Source organism: Lucilia sericata, unplaced genomic scaffold (genome assembly GCF_015586225.1).
Source record: "Lucilia sericata isolate MDLA Ls3-8-SP2 unplaced genomic scaffold, ASM1558622v1 Contig000058F_arrow, whole genome shotgun sequence".
In the NCBI taxonomy this organism is placed as follows: Eukaryota; Metazoa; Arthropoda; class Insecta; order Diptera; family Calliphoridae; genus Lucilia; species Lucilia sericata.
Genome location: NW_023994094.1, coordinates 345,001 through 363,117, shown reverse-complemented (window position 1 = coordinate 363,117; position 18,117 = coordinate 345,001). Strand labels below are relative to the sequence as shown.

General features: G+C 32.3%; 4 protein-coding genes across 4 annotated transcripts in view; 2 read left to right on the top strand and 2 right to left on the bottom strand.

Moving 5' to 3' along the window:
* Positions 1-724: 724 nt before the first annotated feature.
* LOC119616133 (heat shock 70 kDa protein cognate 5) lies at positions 725-5,557 on the bottom strand. The gene is made up of 6 exons (XM_037972361.1): positions 5,301-5,557; positions 5,088-5,134; positions 2,801-3,379; positions 1,625-2,729; positions 1,424-1,564; positions 725-1,351 (listed from the first exon to the last, which is right to left on the bottom strand). Exons 1-6 carry the CDS (start codon positions 5,388-5,390, stop codon positions 1,274-1,276), a joined length of 2,040 nt encoding a protein of 679 aa, XP_037828289.1. The 5' UTR covers positions 5,391-5,557; the 3' UTR covers positions 725-1,273.
* A 472-nt stretch (positions 5,558-6,029) lies between these two features.
* Positions 6,030-8,132, top strand: LOC119616132 (dnaJ homolog subfamily C member 11). Its single transcript, XM_037972360.1, has 4 exons — positions 6,030-6,101; positions 6,219-7,210; positions 7,281-7,704; positions 7,771-8,132. The coding sequence occupies exons 1-4, from the start codon at positions 6,030-6,032 to the stop codon at positions 7,897-7,899; spliced, it is 1,617 nt and encodes a 538-aa protein (XP_037828288.1). The 3' UTR covers positions 7,900-8,132.
* A 535-nt stretch (positions 8,133-8,667) lies between these two features.
* On the top strand, positions 8,668-12,352 carry LOC119616131 (beta-1,4-N-acetylgalactosaminyltransferase bre-4). The gene is made up of 5 exons (XM_037972359.1): positions 8,668-9,058; positions 9,128-9,390; positions 9,463-9,886; positions 9,959-10,081; positions 11,066-12,352. Exons 1-5 carry the CDS (start codon positions 8,931-8,933, stop codon positions 11,301-11,303), a joined length of 1,176 nt encoding a protein of 391 aa, XP_037828287.1. The 5' UTR covers positions 8,668-8,930; the 3' UTR covers positions 11,304-12,352.
* Positions 12,353-13,469: 1,117 nt separating this feature from the next.
* LOC119616130 (ras guanine nucleotide exchange factor E) overlaps positions 13,470-18,117 on the bottom strand; it is a 20,569-nt gene continuing 15,921 nt past the window's right edge. The window contains 8 exon segments of the mRNA XM_037972357.1: positions 13,470-14,180; positions 14,255-14,446; positions 14,517-15,509; positions 15,512-15,592; positions 15,655-15,853; positions 15,927-15,951; positions 16,023-16,182; positions 17,310-17,413. Coding sequence (XP_037828285.1) covers positions 14,046-14,180; positions 14,255-14,446; positions 14,517-15,509; positions 15,512-15,592; positions 15,655-15,853; positions 15,927-15,951; positions 16,023-16,182; positions 17,310-17,384 — 1,860 coding nt within the window. The 5' untranslated portion in view covers positions 17,385-17,413 and the 3' untranslated portion in view covers positions 13,470-14,045.

Genomic DNA, 18,117 nt, shown 5'->3' with positions numbered 1-18,117 from the left:
AAGTGATCACAGATTTCAATTCCTTTTGTCCTAGGGTCATTAGTTTAGTTAGAAAATGGACTTTTATATATTCACTCAAAAATCGAAATTTGGTGAGAACTTAAAGTGATCACAGATTTCAATTGTTTTTGTCCTAGGACCTTTAGTTTAGCCAGAAAATGGAATTTTATGTTTTCACCCAAAAATCGAAATTTGGTGAAAACTAAAAGTGATCACAGATTTCAATTGTTTTTGTCCTAGGGCCTTTAGTTTAACCAGAAAATGGACTTTTATGTTTTCAGTCAAATATCGAATTTTGGTGAGAACTAAAAGTGATCACAGATTTCAATTCCTTTTGTCCTAGGGTCATTAGTTTAGCCAGAAAATGGACTTTTATATATTCACTCAAAAATCGAATTTTGGTGAGAACTAAAAGTGATCGCAGATTTTAATTATTTTTGTTAGGGCCTTCCTTTAGTTCAGCTAGAATATGGGCTTTTATATTTTCACTCACAAGTCGAATTTTGGTGCTTCTAAAGTGATCACAGATTTCCATTATTTTTGCTTTAAAGCCTTTAGTTTAGCCAGAAAATGAAATTTTATGTTTTCACTCAAAAATCGAAGTATTTACCGTTATACAAATGAAATAAAAAAAGTTATGTTTTTATTTTTTAGTAGTTTTTTTTGGTTTATTCTTTTTGAATTTAACTAAAAATAGTAATGGAAAATATAAAAGTTAATCAAGTTGTTCTTTTTTCTTCGTTTTATTTTATAAATATTTTTCAAGTCTCTTTATCTGACACTGACGACTGATTAATAACCTGTAAGTGTTTTTTTTTTTTTGCATTTCATCGTTACAAACTAAAACAGTTAAAAATGTGTTATGAGGCAGAGTAGGGAACAAACAAATATTTCTTCTTTTTTTTTCTTGGCCTACTACTCTAAATTTGTTTTCATTTATACAAAAGGGGGGACTTAAAACGTAATACGCTTTCTGCTACTAAAAACACTAGAAACTAAGATAAACATCTATTAAGGATTTTATTACGTTTGAAACGTATTACGCCTTATTAATAAATGACCTGCAGGTCCAGACTGCCAGAAAAATTGGGAGCCCAGATTAAGGTAGCATAATAAACAATAAAAACCTTATACTACCAGCCAGAGGATGACTACACGAAAAGAAAATATCCTGTCCTAGAGTAGTAAGGAAATAACTTATAGTCAAAAAACAATTATATAACTATATATAGATAAAATTGATATTAATTAAAAAGAGGAGGATTAAAATTATTTAGTTCTTGTCCTCTTTCTCCTTTTTGTCTTCGGAGCTTTGTTCCGAACTGCTGCTACCTTCGCGTTCAGAAGCCATCTGAAAAAATAATAATAATGATTAACACTTAGATTGATGCTGTTATAAGGATGAAGTTTAATTTAATCTTACCTTCTTGTAGGCCATTTCGAAAAGTTTCAAAGAAGATTGTTGCAAAGTACTGGTGGCCTTGCGGACTTCTTCGGGATCAGCTTCGTCCTTGTTGGCCAACATTGTACGCAAATCAGCAATTTCCTTCTTCAATTTCTCGCACTAAAATATTAAAGAAATTTGTATAAGCTTTTAGTTTTTGTGGTCATGTTCATAACTTACCTCTTCAGCAGGTAATTGAGCCTTGAATTCTTCCATTTTAGTTTCGGTATCGTGGACAATTGATTCACCTTGGTTGACCAATTCAACGAGTTCACGTTTCTTCTTATCGGCAGCGGCATATTCTTCAGCTTTCTTAACCATGTTTTCGATTTCATCCTTGCTAAGACCACCACTGGATTGGATAACAATTTGTTGTTCTTTGCCTGTACCCTTGTCCTTGGCGGATACATGGACAATACCGTTGGCATCAATATCGAAGACTACTTCAATTTGTGGAACACCACGGGGTGCTGGGGGAATACCGACCAAAGTGAAGGAACCCAACATTTTGTTGTCAGCAGCCATTTCACGTTCGCCTTGGTGAACCTTAATTTCGACTTGGGTCTGGCCATCAGCAGCAGTGGAGAACACTTGCGACTTTTTGGTAGGAATGGTGGTGTTACGAGTGATGAGACGAGTGAATACACCACCCAAAGTTTCAATACCCAAAGACAAAGGAGTGACATCCAAAAGCAAAACGTCAGTGACATCACCAGCCAAAACACCACCTTGTACAGCGGCACCTACAGCTACGGCTTCATCGGGATTAACAGAGCGGGAAGGTTGACGACCGAACAATTCTTGTACGGTGGCTTGCACCTTGGGCATACGAGTCATACCACCAACCAAGAGTACTTCTCCAATGTCGGACTTGCTAACCTCAGCATCGGACAAAGCCTTTTGACAGGGTTGAATGGTACGCTTGATGAGATCACCAACCAAGCTTTCCAACTTAGAGCGTGTCATTTTCAAGTTCATGTGTTGGGGACCAGCAGAATCCATGGTCAAGTAGGGCAAATTAATGTCAGTTTGTTGAGAGGAAGACAATTCGCATTTGGCCTTTTCGGCAGCTTCCTTAAGACGTTGCATGGCAATTGAATCCTTGGTGATGTCAATGCCGCTGGACTTTTTGAATTCAGAGACCAAGTAGTTAACAATATGGTTGTCAAAATCTTCACCACCCAACATGGTGTCACCGTTGGTGGACTTGACTTCAAAGACGCCCTTTTGGATTTCCAAAATGGAAATATCGAAGGTACCACCACCCAAATCGTAAACGGCAATACTAAATAACAAAAAGGAACAGGATAAGAGATTTTTAAACACAACAAAATCGCTGACTAATAGAAAACTTACATTTTATCGTCGGTTTTGTCCATGCCATAAGCCAAAGCAGCAGCGGTGGGCTCGTTGATTACACGCAAAACATTAAGACCAGCAATTTGACCAGCATCCTTGGTGGCTTGACGTTGTGAATCGTTAAAGTAGGCGGGTACAGTAACAACAGCATTCTTAACAGGGGTATTCAAGTAGGCTTCAGCTGTTTCCTTCATTTTCATTAAAATGAAAGCACCAATTTGTGAGGGAGAGTATACTTTGCCATCGGTAGAGGAAACCCAGGCATCACCATTTGAGGCCTTAACAACTTTGTAAGACAAATTCTTCATATCCTTTTTGATTTCGGGATCATCGAAACGGCGACCAATCAAACGTTTTGTAGCATAGAAAGTGTTAGCAGCATTAGTAACAGCTTGACGTTTAGCTGGCATACCAACTAAACGTTCACCGTCCTTAGTGAAGGCAACATGAGAGGGAGTGGTACGAGCACCTTCAGCATTTTCAATAACCTTAGCTTGTTTACCTTCCATAACGGCTACGCAGGAGTTGGTGGTACCCAAATCGATACCGATAACGGCACCTTTGACTTCACCAGATCTAAGAGAAGCATTTGAAGTTTATGTATTGTTGAAATTATGCATATTTATCTTTTTTAACAAATGGGATTCCATTGGTTGAATTTTAGGTTTGGGGTGAGGATGAGGAAATGAGTTGGTAAATATTAACAGTAGAGGACACATATTTAGGCACTTTAAACTATATTTTCACACTCGATTTATAGCACTTTATACTGAACTTCTTTTAATTTCAGAAAAAATGTAATTAAAGTAATTTTGGTAAAGATGCTTCCTATCGGAGTTTTTGATTTTTTTTTAACTTATTTATGACAATTTATATGTACGTATTGTAAATAACTAAAATATGAGGGTCATCACCATCTTATTTGAGCATTTAGAAGAGATGTGTGATTAATTTCAACAAAACCGCTTAACAATGAACATTTTGACAAAATATTTCTATGAGGGCAAGGTAGAAACATAAAGGGAACAAACAAATTTTAATGTTTTTTGCATACATACATACATACATACATACATACATACATACATACATACATACATACATACATACATACATACATACATACATACATACATACATACATACATACATATGAATTCACACATGCACTTTGTACATAAGATTTACATGGATAACAGGACGGGCATGGCTTAATCGTCCAGGAAGTGTTTTTAAATCGATTAGTATACTTTAATATAATATAAACCTATCTAACTGTATTTAACTTTACAGTAAATTCCAGAACTCATATTTTTGTTCAATAAACGAGCCTTCAACTAAAATAACATTTGCAGAGCGATAACGAAGATTTTTTATAGAAAACATACATACGTTCATGTCCACATGTAAATTAAAATCAATACGATTTTCATACTCTTATCAGAAGAGCAACAATTTTTATGGAATAAAAAAAAGATTTGTTATTTTCAGCTGTTTGTTTATTATATAACCTACAACACTACACATGTTTAAAGTAAATAATTTTTACTATATAAATTACTCGTACATAGTACGTTTGTATACACAAACATACACACCTTCGTATACAAACACATATCGCTTATTTCCTACAAGAATGTCATAACACAAAAAACATGTAAATTTCGAGAAAAGCTGTTTTGTATGAATACTTGGGAGGCATTTAACTTGAATTTTCCTGAAATAACTACAGAAATCGTGTGATTTAAAAAGTAAAATCTATTACATGCATGAACGAAAGAATGACAGGTTTCTTAAATGAACATTCATTGAAATATTGACTTTTTTTAAATAATTAAAACTTTATGAAAGATTTTAGCACAAACCTATAATTATTAGTTAAGACTCTTTTGATGTAAATGAATGACATATACCACTGCAAGTAATAGCAGATAAAAAGAAATATGTATCTATTGTAATGATGAAATCTAAATTAGAAATTAAGTTTTCTATTGGAACTGCCTTATTTTTAAATGAATAACAAAGAAATTCTATAACTTTTCAATAGAATACTTTTAATGACGTAACTTTTAACGCACTAACTAACAAAAAAGTCTGGAAGATACAACATTTTTCAACAAGACTCACATGACCCCGGCCGGTTAAAAAAAAAAAAAAAAAACTTAAAATTACATAAGTCATTAAATAAAATAAATTTCCAAAATTTGGCAAAAATTAAAAACATTTGAGAATGATTTAATGATGAGCAGTAAAAAGAAAACATGATTAAAGACTTTAGACTTACTTGTGACGCAATTGAGAGGCAAGTCCATTGCTCAAGACGCTAGTTTGCTAAAAATTTAAATAAAAATTTGTTAAATAAATTTTTTACAAAATTAAGAGTAGTTAAAGAAATGCATTTGTTTTGAAAATATGCAAACGATTATATAAAATTTAGTATTTTAATAGGCCCACAGGCAAACATATTTCAACCGACGTATTAACTTTTGGCACTTACATTTTCGAATATGCTAGAATATTTTCCGGTCACCAAACTGGCTTGACGTTGACCAGCCAAACGGGGCAAAAACTTTGTAACACGCAACATTGTTTATAATTTATTATGTTTTTATGTAATTTATAATAAAATTTCTAGTTTTTTCCTTTAATTATTTCAACGATTTTCGTCTGGAATCTTTTTTCTTCGAATTTCACAAAATGTCGTGCACGTTTTTCAAAAGGGAATGAGAACTGTAAAGAAGTTGTAAAATGAAATGTCAAATAAGAAATTTTTCGCACAGGGTAGTTCATAAAAAACAGAATAAATTTCATTCCATTTTGTTTCTAATACAGCGGGCAATTAAATAAAAATATAATATTTTGAACAAAAATAAAAGAAAGAAAAAACTATTTAAAAACATAAAGATAAAATTAATTTATTGATTACTAATATATAAACAATAATTAACCAAATGATTTAATAAATAAATAATACATTTTAAGATATTTATCAAAAGAAAAAGCACTTTTCTCACAACCGGCTTTCAGCTGCCTATTTTGTCGTTAGCCGCCGCCGTTGAAAATGGTCGGCGCAGGTCTCTAACTTTGAGGTTATTCAACGAAATAGAAAAAAATATTATTTTCTTTTCTCTTGGTACAAAATTCAAAATTTTGTAATAAAAACATTACCAATTTAGCCACTAATTACACCTACTTCATCTAGTGTATTAATCTAATCCTTAACGAAATGTCCGAAGAACCGGGTTCTGACAATGAATTGGAGGAAAACTACTATACTTTTCTAAATTTACCCAAAGATGCAAGTATTTTTTTCATGTGTTTTTGTTGTTGTGGTTAATTTCCACACAATTTTGTCATGTTTCATCACCTCTAATTACGAGAAATGCAATAAAATAGATTCATCCAACAATTTTAGGCAACTGCTGATCAAATCAATACCAGCTATCGCAAGCTTAGCCGCATTTATCATCCGGATAAACACACAGAGCCGGAGAAGAAGCAAAAGGCTGAGTTAATGTTCAATCGTACCAAGAAGGCATATGAAGTATTGTCGGATCCTCATAAACGAGCAATTTATGATTCGGTGGGTGAGAAAGCTTTACGTACCGATGGCTGGGATTTGGTACACCGTACAAAAACTCCCGCAGAGATTAGGGAGGAATATGAACGGCTCGCCCAATTGGCGGAGGAACGTAAGTTGCTGCAAAACACTAATCCTAGAGGAAATGTTACTATTAATGTCAATGCCACGGAGATATTTTCGCCTTATGACGAATCTGAAATGCCTCGTATTGAGGTTTCCTCGATGAGTATTTCTCAATCTATAGAAGCTCCCTTGACACGAAGAGACACCTTGACTTTAAGCGGCAATCTAATGTCGGCTAATGGCAATGGTAACGGAGGCTTTGTGGTCTGTGGTAGACGTCTGCTTAACAAAGGTTGGCTGCAGCTGGATGTTGGTGCAGGCAATGGTTTGATAACGGCCGTCAAAGGCGGCAGGACACTTAATTCTGTCTTGACTTTAAATGCTGGTGCCCAAATGAATTTCCGGGAGAATGGTGTTATACCTGGACTATTTTCTACATTAGCTGTACAACTAGACAAGCATACAATGGGTTCGCTGACATTTAATGCCGGCTCTCAGTCTAGCATGACTACGCAAATAGATCGTACAAATGAGCGTTACTCCTGGTCCACATCTTTTGTTATTGGCTCGCCCCATATATACTATAGTATAGCGTATACTCACAAAATGCTAGAGAATGAGCTGAAATTGAAAGTAGCCGCCAAGGTGGGAACTTTTGGATTTTTAGCCGAGTATGGAGCTGAGAAGAAAGTATCAAAATATAGTTCCGTTTACGCTTCCGTGTCATTAGGTGTACCGACGGGAGTTATTTTAAAGTTCAAGTAAGTTTTCTTTCTTTTTTGTTTGTGTGCATTAAATTGGAAGTGACTAAAACAATTTGTTTTTAAACAGAGTTACACGCTCCCAACAAACCTATATATTTCCCATACACCTGAGTGAAGAAATTGTGCCTGCAGCTGTATTTTATGCAACTGTTACACCAGTCATTGTATGGTTTTTTGTTAAAAAATCCATTATAGAGCCCATGCAAGCCGATCGTAAAAATATTGAAATAGAAAAGACTAAACGTAATAATGAACAACGTATGACAATGAGACGCCAGGAGGCGAACGCGGCCGTTGAGTTGATGCAGCATACCTATCAGCGTATAGTCGAAGAGGAAACCGAACGCAAAGGTTTAATTATAAACAAAGCCATCTATGGTCAATTGGAAGAGAATGGTAATGAGTTTATAGCTTCCGCTTCCATAGATGTCACCATACCAGTACAATGTTTGGTCAGGGAGGGTGTCCTAATACTATACAATTCATCCAAGGTTAGTAAAAGTCTAGTGTATCTTCAATTTTTATTTGGTAAATATGTATATATTTTTTAATTACAGAGCGATTTGCCCGGTTTCTATGATCCCTGTATTGGTGAATCGAAAGTTTTACGTCTAGACTATACGCACAACAATGTTAGCAATACATTGGTTATTAAAGATTTAGAAGCTGTTCGACTGCCACGATAACTATATGTGTGTTTTGTAGCTATTAATGTAGTTGTTTTAATTTATTAGTTTCCATTTTTTCTCTTCTAAAAATTTTCAGTTTTGCTTGAAAAAATTAAATCAAAAAATTATATTAGGCAAATGATTTTGTATGTTCATTATGTTGATTTCCCCGGACACTGACTAAAAATGTCTTTCATTAAATAAATGCTTTAAAAGTATGTAAATAAAGACGGTAATATTAAAAAATGAAATTTTCTCATTTTGTTGTTGTTTTTCTAAGCAGAAAGCGGTAAGTAGGTATTATTGCAAATTACACTAACAAACCATATGTTCTCAATTAAGCTCTCGCGATGAATAGATTTTCGTTCCGGAACGATCAAATTCTTACTCGGCGAAAGATTGTCAACTTAGCGGCAGCTGTAACAACGACATTATTTCCCAGATAATAACTATCGACCGCAGTCGAACTGTTATAATATTTGTAAAAATTGCTTCCAAATATGTAATCTGTTTCAGTTCCGCAACCTTGAATCACTCAAATGTACAAAGTAAAAAATTTCAATAATATTGCAATTAAACAATAATAATTTTGTATTAATTTAATTACTTTATTATAAACTTTTCTTAAGTCAGTTTTTTTTACAGTGTAGAAGTAAATATCTCCATTTCCATTTCAATTCCACTATTTCTATTTGTTTACATTTCCTGTTTGTACTACAGTTAACAAATGTCAAATAAGAAATAATATTTATAACGGTCTGGTTACACTTTTGTTTACACCAGCACAGCTGATCATATATTTTGCCTAAAAAATGTCATCTCTGTCATGATGCTGTTATATTGATTTGGTAAAATTGCTAGAAGAAAGAAAAAAAATACGAAAAATAACTAGGTTGTTTTAAATAAGATAAAAATTTAACATCTAAATGGGTACTTTTCAATGTGGTGGTCGTCCAGCCGTAGCACCTGCAACTCAATATATAAATTTTACCTAAAATCCTTTAACTATTAAATTTAGTTAGTGGTGGTTTAGGTGGTGGCACTGGAGGATGTCGAGTAAAGTGTATGTCGCATTACGTTATTTATTTTGTGGTGTTTGTATGCTGTTGGCTCTTAATTTGTTAATTGACTATTTTGCTGATAAATCTAATGTCTCATCATCATTTACTAGATTGGGGTAAGTGTAGGAAATTGAATTAAATGAATGATGTTAAATTTAAATTAATTTGCAACAATTTTAAAAAAGGTTACGCAAAACCTACAAATACAATGGCACCGTACTAAACCAAACCATAATAAATAATAAAGATAACAACAACCACAATAATTCCTTATCATCAGCCGCAACATCAAACTCAGCTAATGCTACAACACTATATTCTAATGCTTCCAACAACAACAATATTAATTATCTAGAACACAGCAACGGCAGCTTTAGGATCAATACCAGCAAAGAAATACAAAATGCAACGGCTTTATCATTATGCGAGGATCCTGTTATTGAAGAGAGTAAGTTATATTTTTAATTATAATTTAAAAATAATATTAATTATTTGTCCTTTCCTTTTCTGCCACAAAAAGGTAGTCCCTTTGTACCTAATATTACTTTAGAATCTCTAGATGTTGTCGATGCTCAATTGGGTCCTCTATTGGAACCAGGCGGTGCTTTCAAACCAAAAGACTGTATAGCCCGGCATCATGTTGCTATTGTGGTGCCTTTTCGCGATCGTTACGCACATCTTTCGATCTTCCTGCGCAACATACATCCATTTCTTATGCAACAACATATTGCCTATAGAATTTTCATAGTCGAACAAACGAATGGCAAGCCTTTTAATAGGGCAGCTCTGATGAATATTGGCTTTTTGGAAGCTATGAAACTTTATAAATGGGACTGTTTTATATTTCATGATGTCGATCTGTTGCCGCTGGATAATCGCAATTTATATAATTGTCCACGTCAACCGCGACACATGTCGGTGGCCATAGACAAATTTAATTATAAGTAAGAATTTTTATAGTGTTTTTTTCTCATTTCTCGGGTTTTGGTGTATTAATTTGTTTGTTTTATTTCAAGGTTGCCTTATCGAACAATATTTGGTGGTGTATCCGCTATGACCAGGGAACACTTTTTAACTGTTAATGGATTTTCAAATTCATATTTCGGTTGGGGTGGTGAAGATGATGATATGTCGAATAGGTAAGTAGCATAGTCGTACTTGGTTTAAAATTTAAAAGTGGAGTGTCAAATTCGCCTGTGAGGAATCTGAATGCTCTTCACTAAAGTTTGTTACTTTTTACTTAGTTCAGTTCTAGTTTAGTTCTAGATCAGTTTTAGTTCAGTTCTAGTTCAGTTCTAGTTCAGTTCTAGTTCAGTTCTAGTTCAGTTCTAGTTCAGTTCTAGTTCAGTTCTAGTTCAGTTCTAGTTCAGTTCTAGTTCAGTTCTAGTTCAGTTCTAGTTCAGTTCTAGTTCAGTTCTAGTTCAGTTCTAGTTCAGTTCTAGTTCAGTTCTAGTTCAGTTCTAGTTCAGTTCTAGTTCAGTTCTAGTTCAGTTCTAGTTCAGTTCTAGTTCAGTTCTAGTTCAGTTCTAGTTCAGTTCTAGTTCAGTTCTAGTTCAGTTCTAGTTCAGTTCTAGTTCAGTTCTAGTTCAGTTTCTAGTTCAGTTCTAGTTCAGTTCTAGTTCAGTTCTAGTTCAGTTCTAGTTCAGTTCTAGTTCAGTTCTAGTTCAGTTCTAGTTCAGTTCTAGTTCAGTTCTAGTTCAGTTCTAGTTCAGTTCTAGTTCAGTTCTAGTTCAGTTCTAGTTCAGTTCTAGTTCAGTTCTAGTTCAGTTCTAGTTCAGTTCTAGTTCAGTTCTAGTTCAGTTCTAGTTCAGTTCTAGTTCAGTTCTAGTTCAGTTCTAGTTCGGTTTTAGTTACAGGAGATTTTATCGAAAGAGGATATTATTATGGACCGATCCGGACAATATTTTTATCTTTTATTATCCATTCACTTAAATAATAGTAAGGTTACATAAAACGATTTTGCTCCAAATTGTGGGTAGTAATTTAAGTATTTAGTGACATCTATCTAATGGGTGAAAATAATTAGAAGTTTTCAATAACTTTAGTCACGTTATAAATTATTTTTGCAAACAATGAAAATTATCAAAATATTTGATTAATTTAATTATTGATCTCTTTTACAGATTACGAAATGCCAATTTATTTATAGCACGCTATCCCATAAATATTGCACGTTATATGATGCTCAAACATCAAAAGGAAAAAGCCAATCCCAAACGTTATGAGAATTTGGTAAATGGTATTAATAAAATTGGCAATGATGGCTTAAATTCGATTAAATATGATATTTATAGTTACAAATCATATCCAACATTCAGTTGGTATTATGCCGAATTAAAAGTATCCGAACAAAAAAGTTAAACTTAACAAAAAAACAACAACAACAACGATAAGAACATGCATACAGGCATGATATATGAAATTGAAAAGTTCTTCCCCAATTACTAAAAACGCAGGCGAATGTATTTAGGAAAAATATTTGCAATTAGTACAAAGTTAAATTAAAAATGTATTTATTTGTAGAAATGGCAATTTATTTTATTAGTATTAACTTTCAATTTCCATATCATGTTGTATGTAGACTGGCAGAGGAAAAAAAAAACAAACACAATCTTCTACAAAACATACATTAATACATATTGTATAACGTAACTTAAGAATCTATAGTCTTCTCATTTTGTATTTTGCTAACTTCCCTCTAATTGTATTAGTTTTGTTTCCATATATTTTTTTGTAGATTTTTTCATAGACTTTAAAATAAATATATAGTGATATAGTTATTAGCTTGAGAATAATGAGAAAAGTTTAAAGTAGCAGTTATACTTTTTTTAGAAATTAATTAATTAATATGTTATACATATTTAGAGTATTAAAAGAAAATTATTAAAAATCATACGTTTAGGCAAACTGTATTTATTTGAAAATTAAATTGAATCTTCCATTTTAACATTCCAATGTAGGTTTTTTGTTGTTGTCCTTTTTGTTACAAAATTATTATATATTTTTTATTTAAGGGTTTTGGTTTTATATTTTATGATTTTTGTTGTTTTCACTAGTATGATGTTGACGTAAACATATTAAAGAATCTCATTTATGCTCTTTAGAGAATCTCTTATTTAGTTTGTTGATCAAATATATATTTAAAATTAAAAAATAATAATAAAATAATTTTACATTTGAAAATTTTATTCTTTATACATTAAACAACTCTTTCGAACTATTTAAGATAACAATTTTTGTATTATATGTAAGAAGAAAAATATTAATAAAAATAGTAAACATTTTATATACAAGAAGAAAACAAATTGCTTTAATAAAATTATATTAAAAGAATAATAATAATTGGAATCTAATTAAATTGTTTGTGATACAATATAATATTGTTAAAAAAATAAAACTCTATAAAATAACAAAATTAGCATACAAATTATTTGTAAATTATTATTATTAAAACAATTATTAAACAAAATCTATTTAGAAACAATTTCAAAAAACTCAATTGTATATACAAAACAAAAAACTTTTTTCTTTTTTTTTCAAAATAAAATTTTCAAACTATTTTCCAAAGATTTTTTATTGCACAGTGGGGAAATAGCGAAATAAATATGATTCTAGTACAGTTCAATTTTAGTTCTTGTACAGTTTTAGATCAGTTGTAGTTCAGTTCTAGTTAAGTTCTAGTTCAGTTCTAGATCAGTTCTAGTTCAATTCTAGTTCAGTTCTAGTTCAGTTCTAGTTCAGTTCTTGTTCAGTTCTAGTTCAGTTCTTGTTCAGTTCTAGTTCAATTCTAGTTCAGTTCTAGTTCAGTACTAGTTCAGTTCTAGTTCAGTTCTTTTTCAGTTCTAGTTCAGTTCTAGTTCAGTTCTAGTTCAGTTCTACTTTAGTTTTAGTTCAGTTCTAGTTTAGTACTAGTTCAGTTCTAGTTCAGTTCTAGTTCAGTTCTAGTTTAGTTCTAGTTCAGTTCTAGTTCAGTTCTAGTTTAGTTATAGTTCAGTTCTAGTTCAGTTCTAGTTCAGTTCTAGTTCAGTTCTAGTTCAGTTCTAGTTCAGTTCTAGTTCAGTTCTAGTTCAGTTCTAGTTCAGTTCTAGTTCAGTTCTAGTTCATATCTGGTTCATATCTAGTTCAGTTTAGTTCTAGTTCAGCTCTAGTTCAGTTCTAGTTCTGTTCTAGTTCAGTTCTAGTTCAGTTCTATTTCAGTTCTAGTTCAGTTCTAGTTCAGTTCTAGTTTAGTTCTAGTTTAGTTCTTGTTTACTTTTCGTTCAATTCTTATTCCGTTCTAGTTCTATTTTTAGTTCAGTTTAACTATAGATTTCAAATTATCATTTCCGAAGACAAGTAAGTAATTTGATGCGAAATTATTGCAAAAAAAAATTTAATGATTTCCGGAAAAATTCCAAAGTAAGTTTTTCGACTTCCATAGCTATAAACAGTAAGCGATTATCGGTAAATTAATTTTGAACTTTTTTCACTTATATAAAACCTAAGCTGTTTCATCAATCCTCTACAATAAAAATAAACAATTTCACATTGGTTTGTTAGAAGCGCCCGAGGCGTTTGATTTTATTAAATTTTTTTTCCCAATATTAATTTGTTACAGTCAATATTTATTTTTTTGTGTATTTGTTTTTGTATTAAAATAGTGGTAATTTTTAAAATATTATTACTTAAAAATTCGAAATTACAACACAAGCTGTATATTAATTAAACTTAAGCTAAATATTCGATACATCAGAAATGTTTTAAAATATAAAATTTTAACAATTTTTATTATAACACAATGGGTAATAATAAAAAAAATTAGTACATGTTTTTTTAAATTTTTATAAAACTTAAAAGTTAGTTTATTTTTGGAAAAATTAAGGAAAAAATTAACATTTTGAGCAAAAGAGTAAAACATTTAAAATGGAGCATTACGTGTGTCAACATTCATATAAAAATAAATGTTAATTTATTAAAAACAAAAATAGCAGTATAACAATTATTATATATACAATATATATTGGCCGACTAAAATTAAAAAAAAAATGTAAAATAAAATAATCATTTATTTGTTAGTTTTAAGCCAAAGTCTTATATTTTATAATATAAAGACAGACAGAGGCTTTACATAATTGAACAGGGCATAGCACAACAAAGTGGCAAGCAGACGGGTACCATGGCACCACTTGTTTTAGTTTTACTCTTTGATTTATAACCAGATTCATATTCATACATTCCCGAACCCTTTGCCCAGCGACCCTGGAAAAATCAAAAAAAAAAAAAAAAAAAAATTCTTAGATTTATGAGAATGTTAATAAATTGCTTTAACTTACGCCTCCCTGTGAGCCAGAAGCATGCATTTCTTCACGTTTAGTTAACATCATTTCATGACCGGGTGGATAATAAACATCTCTACCGGCTCTATTAATGGATGGCACAATTTGTTGTTGATTTGGTGATGCTACGGCGGTTTCAATTTCACGTTTACGTGGTGTATTCAAATCTTTTCTATCAACAACATCAGACTGAAAAGGAATCATTTTATAAATAGTTATTATTTAAGGCTTTATTAACTATTAAAACGCAAAAACTTACATTGCCGAACGATTGCATAAGTTCTTCAACACGCTGTGGTGGATTTCCATTGCCAACTGGATATTCAACACCATCGACGGGGAAAGGTGCTGGGGGCATGGAGTGAGGTGATGGTGTTCCATAATCGGGACCACGACGATTTGTATTGGTATTAGTTGTGGTCGAAGAGTAGTGATAAGTGACACCACCTGGTGGTGGATTACCATTTGGTGGATAACCCGGACCACCAGCTGGTGGATAACCTCCAACGGGTCTTGTAGATGTGGGTGTAGTATTTTTAGGTGTCATCAACAATGGTTCATTGGGGGGACCGCCAGGGCTGCCTCCTGGACCTCCGGGACCACCATGTACAGTATTGATGGTATTGGTAGATTCTTTGTAAAAGTAACGATGAGTAGTGGGACCACTGTGAGGTGGTGACTGAGGACTGTGTGGTCCCGTGGTGTAAGCTACAGGTTTGGGACTTAGGTTTGGACTGTGAGGATAACCAGGACGCTCTGTGGTAGTAGTTGTTGTATTATTAATATTATACACAATTGTGGTATCAGTTGGTGGTGATTGCGGTTGTTGATTTCTTGGCTGCAAAGGCAACGTATTGTTTCTCAACGTATTCGTTTCATAGTGTTCACGTACTTCGTACGATTGATTGTTTACAATGGGCTTGTCAATGCCCCGATTTAAGGTGGAATAACTTTCCGTATTGTAGACTACAGTTTGTGGTATGGCGTGTACGGGATGTGGTTGTACCACATTGTTAGTTTCATTCGTTTGCACCGTATTGTAGACAATGTTTTTACGGCTTAAAGTATTTGAGGTAGCTGCTGGTGGGGCTATAACGCCATTTGCGGGTATTTCGTAGGTATAGGTGCGCACTGTTGTAGTGACCTTAGTACCGGGTACTGGTAGAATATCTTCATTAATGGTGATATTTTTAAAATCTTCCTGCATATCAGCTGGTGTGGCAGTTGTTGGTCCTACAACTGGCACAAGTTCGGCGGTTTGTTCAATGAACGATTACTTTCATAAATTTTGGTTTTCTTCGCTTCATAGAAACCTCCTCCACCAGGCGAAAGATTTCTGTAATTAGGTAATAGGTTAAAAAAAATTTTAAACGATAATAAAAAAAATGTAATGAATTACTTGAGCTATAGGATTTATCCAAGGTCTGATAATCATTACGCATTAAAGAGCCACTATTTGATCTTAAAGTACTGTAGTCGGGTGATGGCAATATTTCTACATCATCCAAACCTCCTACGGCATTTTTGGAGGTTTTAATGACTCGCGTTGTTTTGGTTACTGTACCACTCAAAGGATCTTCATTTGTGGATCGTTCGCTAAAGTTAAAAAAAAAAGAAAAATTTATAGTTTGGTACACTTTTTATTATGGATTTATTAAGTGTTACTTACATAGTTCTATAATTCAAAGAATGATCTTTAAAATAAAATGTTGAAGAAATTTTCATTAGAACGTTATATTTTAAAACAATTTTATTATTACTTTACCTCTATCTCTGGTGATTTCACGTTCATTTTTTAAATCTTCCAATAGAGCATCTAATTGATCAATATTTTTATCTGACGATTTATCACTGTAGGAATTGTTATTAGTGCCCGATGTCGAATATTGATATGAAGCTTGTTTGTAGGCATAGCCTTTGCTTTCCTAAAAGAGAGTGAAGAAAAATAAAAATAAAGTATTTTGGAACTAAAAATGCTTAAATTATAGCTTCAAAAGAACAAGTGCTAACAGAAGAATTTCATATTAAGCTGTCAGAACTAGTGTGCAGACTAGTACACAGACTAGTCCATAGACTAGTTCACAGACTAGTCCATAGACTAGTTCACAGAGTAGTCCATAGACTAGTTCACAGACTAGTCCATAGACTAGTTCACTGACTAGTCCACAAACTAGTTCAAATACTAGTCCATAAATTAGTTCAAACACTAGCCCATAGACTAGTTCATATAATAGTCCATAGACTAGTTCATAAACTAGTCCATAGACTAGTTAATAGACTAGTCCATAGACTAGTTCACAGACTAGTACATAGACTAGTTCATAGACTAGTTCACAGACTAGTTTATAAACTAGTTCACAGACTAGTTCATAGAATAGTTCACAGACTAGTATATAAACTAATTCAAAGACTAGTCCATAGATTAGTTCATAGACTAGTTCATACACTAGTCCATAGACTAGTTCATAGACTAGTCCATAAAATAGTTCATACACTAGTCTATAGGTTAGTTTATAGATTAGTTCATAGATCAGTTCACAGACTAGTTCATACACTAGTCCACTAGTCCATAGACTAGTTCATAGGCTAGATCATTCACTAGTCCATAGATTAGTTTATAAATCAGATCATAGACTAGTTCATACACTAGTCCATAGACTAGACATTGACTAGTTTATAGAATAGTGCATAGACTAGCCTATGGACTGGTTTATAGACTATTTCATAAACTAGTACATAAACTTGTTTATAGACTGGTCCATATATTAGTTCATATACTAGTTTCTTGACTAGCCCATAGACTGGTTAATAATAAGTAATAGACAATTCTAAAGCCTAATTACTGGACTATTGAAATTTTCAGTCCATAAACAGGCTAGTTAATAGACATGTACATAGACTAGCCTATAGGTCAGACCATAGATAGAGTTGTCAGTAGTCTAGTAAGAAGACCACTCAATAGGCTTTTTTGGTACTATTTAAATAACGCCTAATACAATTATAAAATATATAATTCTCAATATTTTTTAATTATTTATTTCATATAACTCACCTTGCCACTTCCCCATTTTGAAGGCGAATCTCTTAAAGAGGAAGAATAATTTTCAGAACGGCTGCTATACTGCATTATTTATATTGAAAAAAAATGCTGGGTTCCTGTAAAAAACACACACACACACAAAAATTTTAATAAAACTATATTTTATTGAGCATACTTTTTATTATTTTAATTGAAATGAAGTCATTTTTTATTAAACAACATGATTTCTTAATTTTATTGTACATTTCATGTAATTTCTGATGATTGTTTATTTTCCAAGGAATCCAGTTTTTTCTCTCGTTGAGAATATACACAACAACAACAACAAAAATCAATGCCAAAATTAGTCATTGTTTATATTTTGGATATATTTTTAAATTTATATAAAAAAAATCGTTTTTGACCTCGAAATTTCTTAGCACTTGTATGGTACTAAGTAGTTTAAAGGGAATATGTTAACAAAAATTGAAGATGAATTGGGTTAAGGCTCTTTTACAAGTGGTGTCAGTGATTAGGGTTATTCGATTATTATTTTTTCTTTTTATAAAATTGTTTAAAATTTTATATTTTGTATTCATTAATTTATATTAAATTAAAGAGAAAATAAATTTGGAAAACATTTAAAATGTTTTCCAAATTCCTTAATTTTGCTAAGTGTATTTTACATTGAGCATAAAGTTTTTTTTTAATTTTTTTCAAGGTCAGCCTATAAATCTTCATAATGTGGTGTATTCCTTTTTTGTAAAAAATAATAATAAACAAAAACGATCACATCATCTCTCTGCCTGTTCTCAATCTCCTGTGTGACACATTGTATGTG

Bases quoted from the DNA above. Each gene is read 5' to 3' on its own strand.
- LOC119616133 (XM_037972361.1), bottom strand. From the start codon at position 5,390: ATGTTGCGTGTTACAAAGTTTTTGCCCCGTTTGGCTGGTCAACGTCAA. The intron at 3,380-5,087 runs GTAAGTCTAAAG...TGCTTCTCTTAG, and splicing joins GCCTCTCAATTGCGTCACAA to ATCTGGTGAAGTCAAAGGTG. The intron at 2,730-2,800 runs GTAAGTTTTCTA...TTTGTTATTTAG, and splicing joins GACAAAACCGACGATAAAAT to TATTGCCGTTTACGATTTGG.
- LOC119616132 (XM_037972360.1), top strand. From the start codon at position 6,030: ATGTCCGAAGAACCGGGTTCTGACAATGAATTGGAGGAAAACTACTAT. The intron at 6,102-6,218 runs GCAAGTATTTTT...CAACAATTTTAG, and splicing joins TTCTAAATTTACCCAAAGAT to GCAACTGCTGATCAAATCAA. The intron at 7,705-7,770 runs GTTAGTAAAAGT...TTTTAATTACAG, and splicing joins TACTATACAATTCATCCAAG to AGCGATTTGCCCGGTTTCTA.
- LOC119616131 (XM_037972359.1), top strand. From the start codon at position 8,931: ATGTCGAGTAAAGTGTATGTCGCATTACGTTATTTATTTTGTGGTGTT. The intron at 9,391-9,462 runs GTAAGTTATATT...TGCCACAAAAAG, and splicing joins GGATCCTGTTATTGAAGAGA to GTAGTCCCTTTGTACCTAAT. The intron at 9,887-9,958 runs GTAAGAATTTTT...TTTTATTTCAAG, and splicing joins ATAGACAAATTTAATTATAA to GTTGCCTTATCGAACAATAT.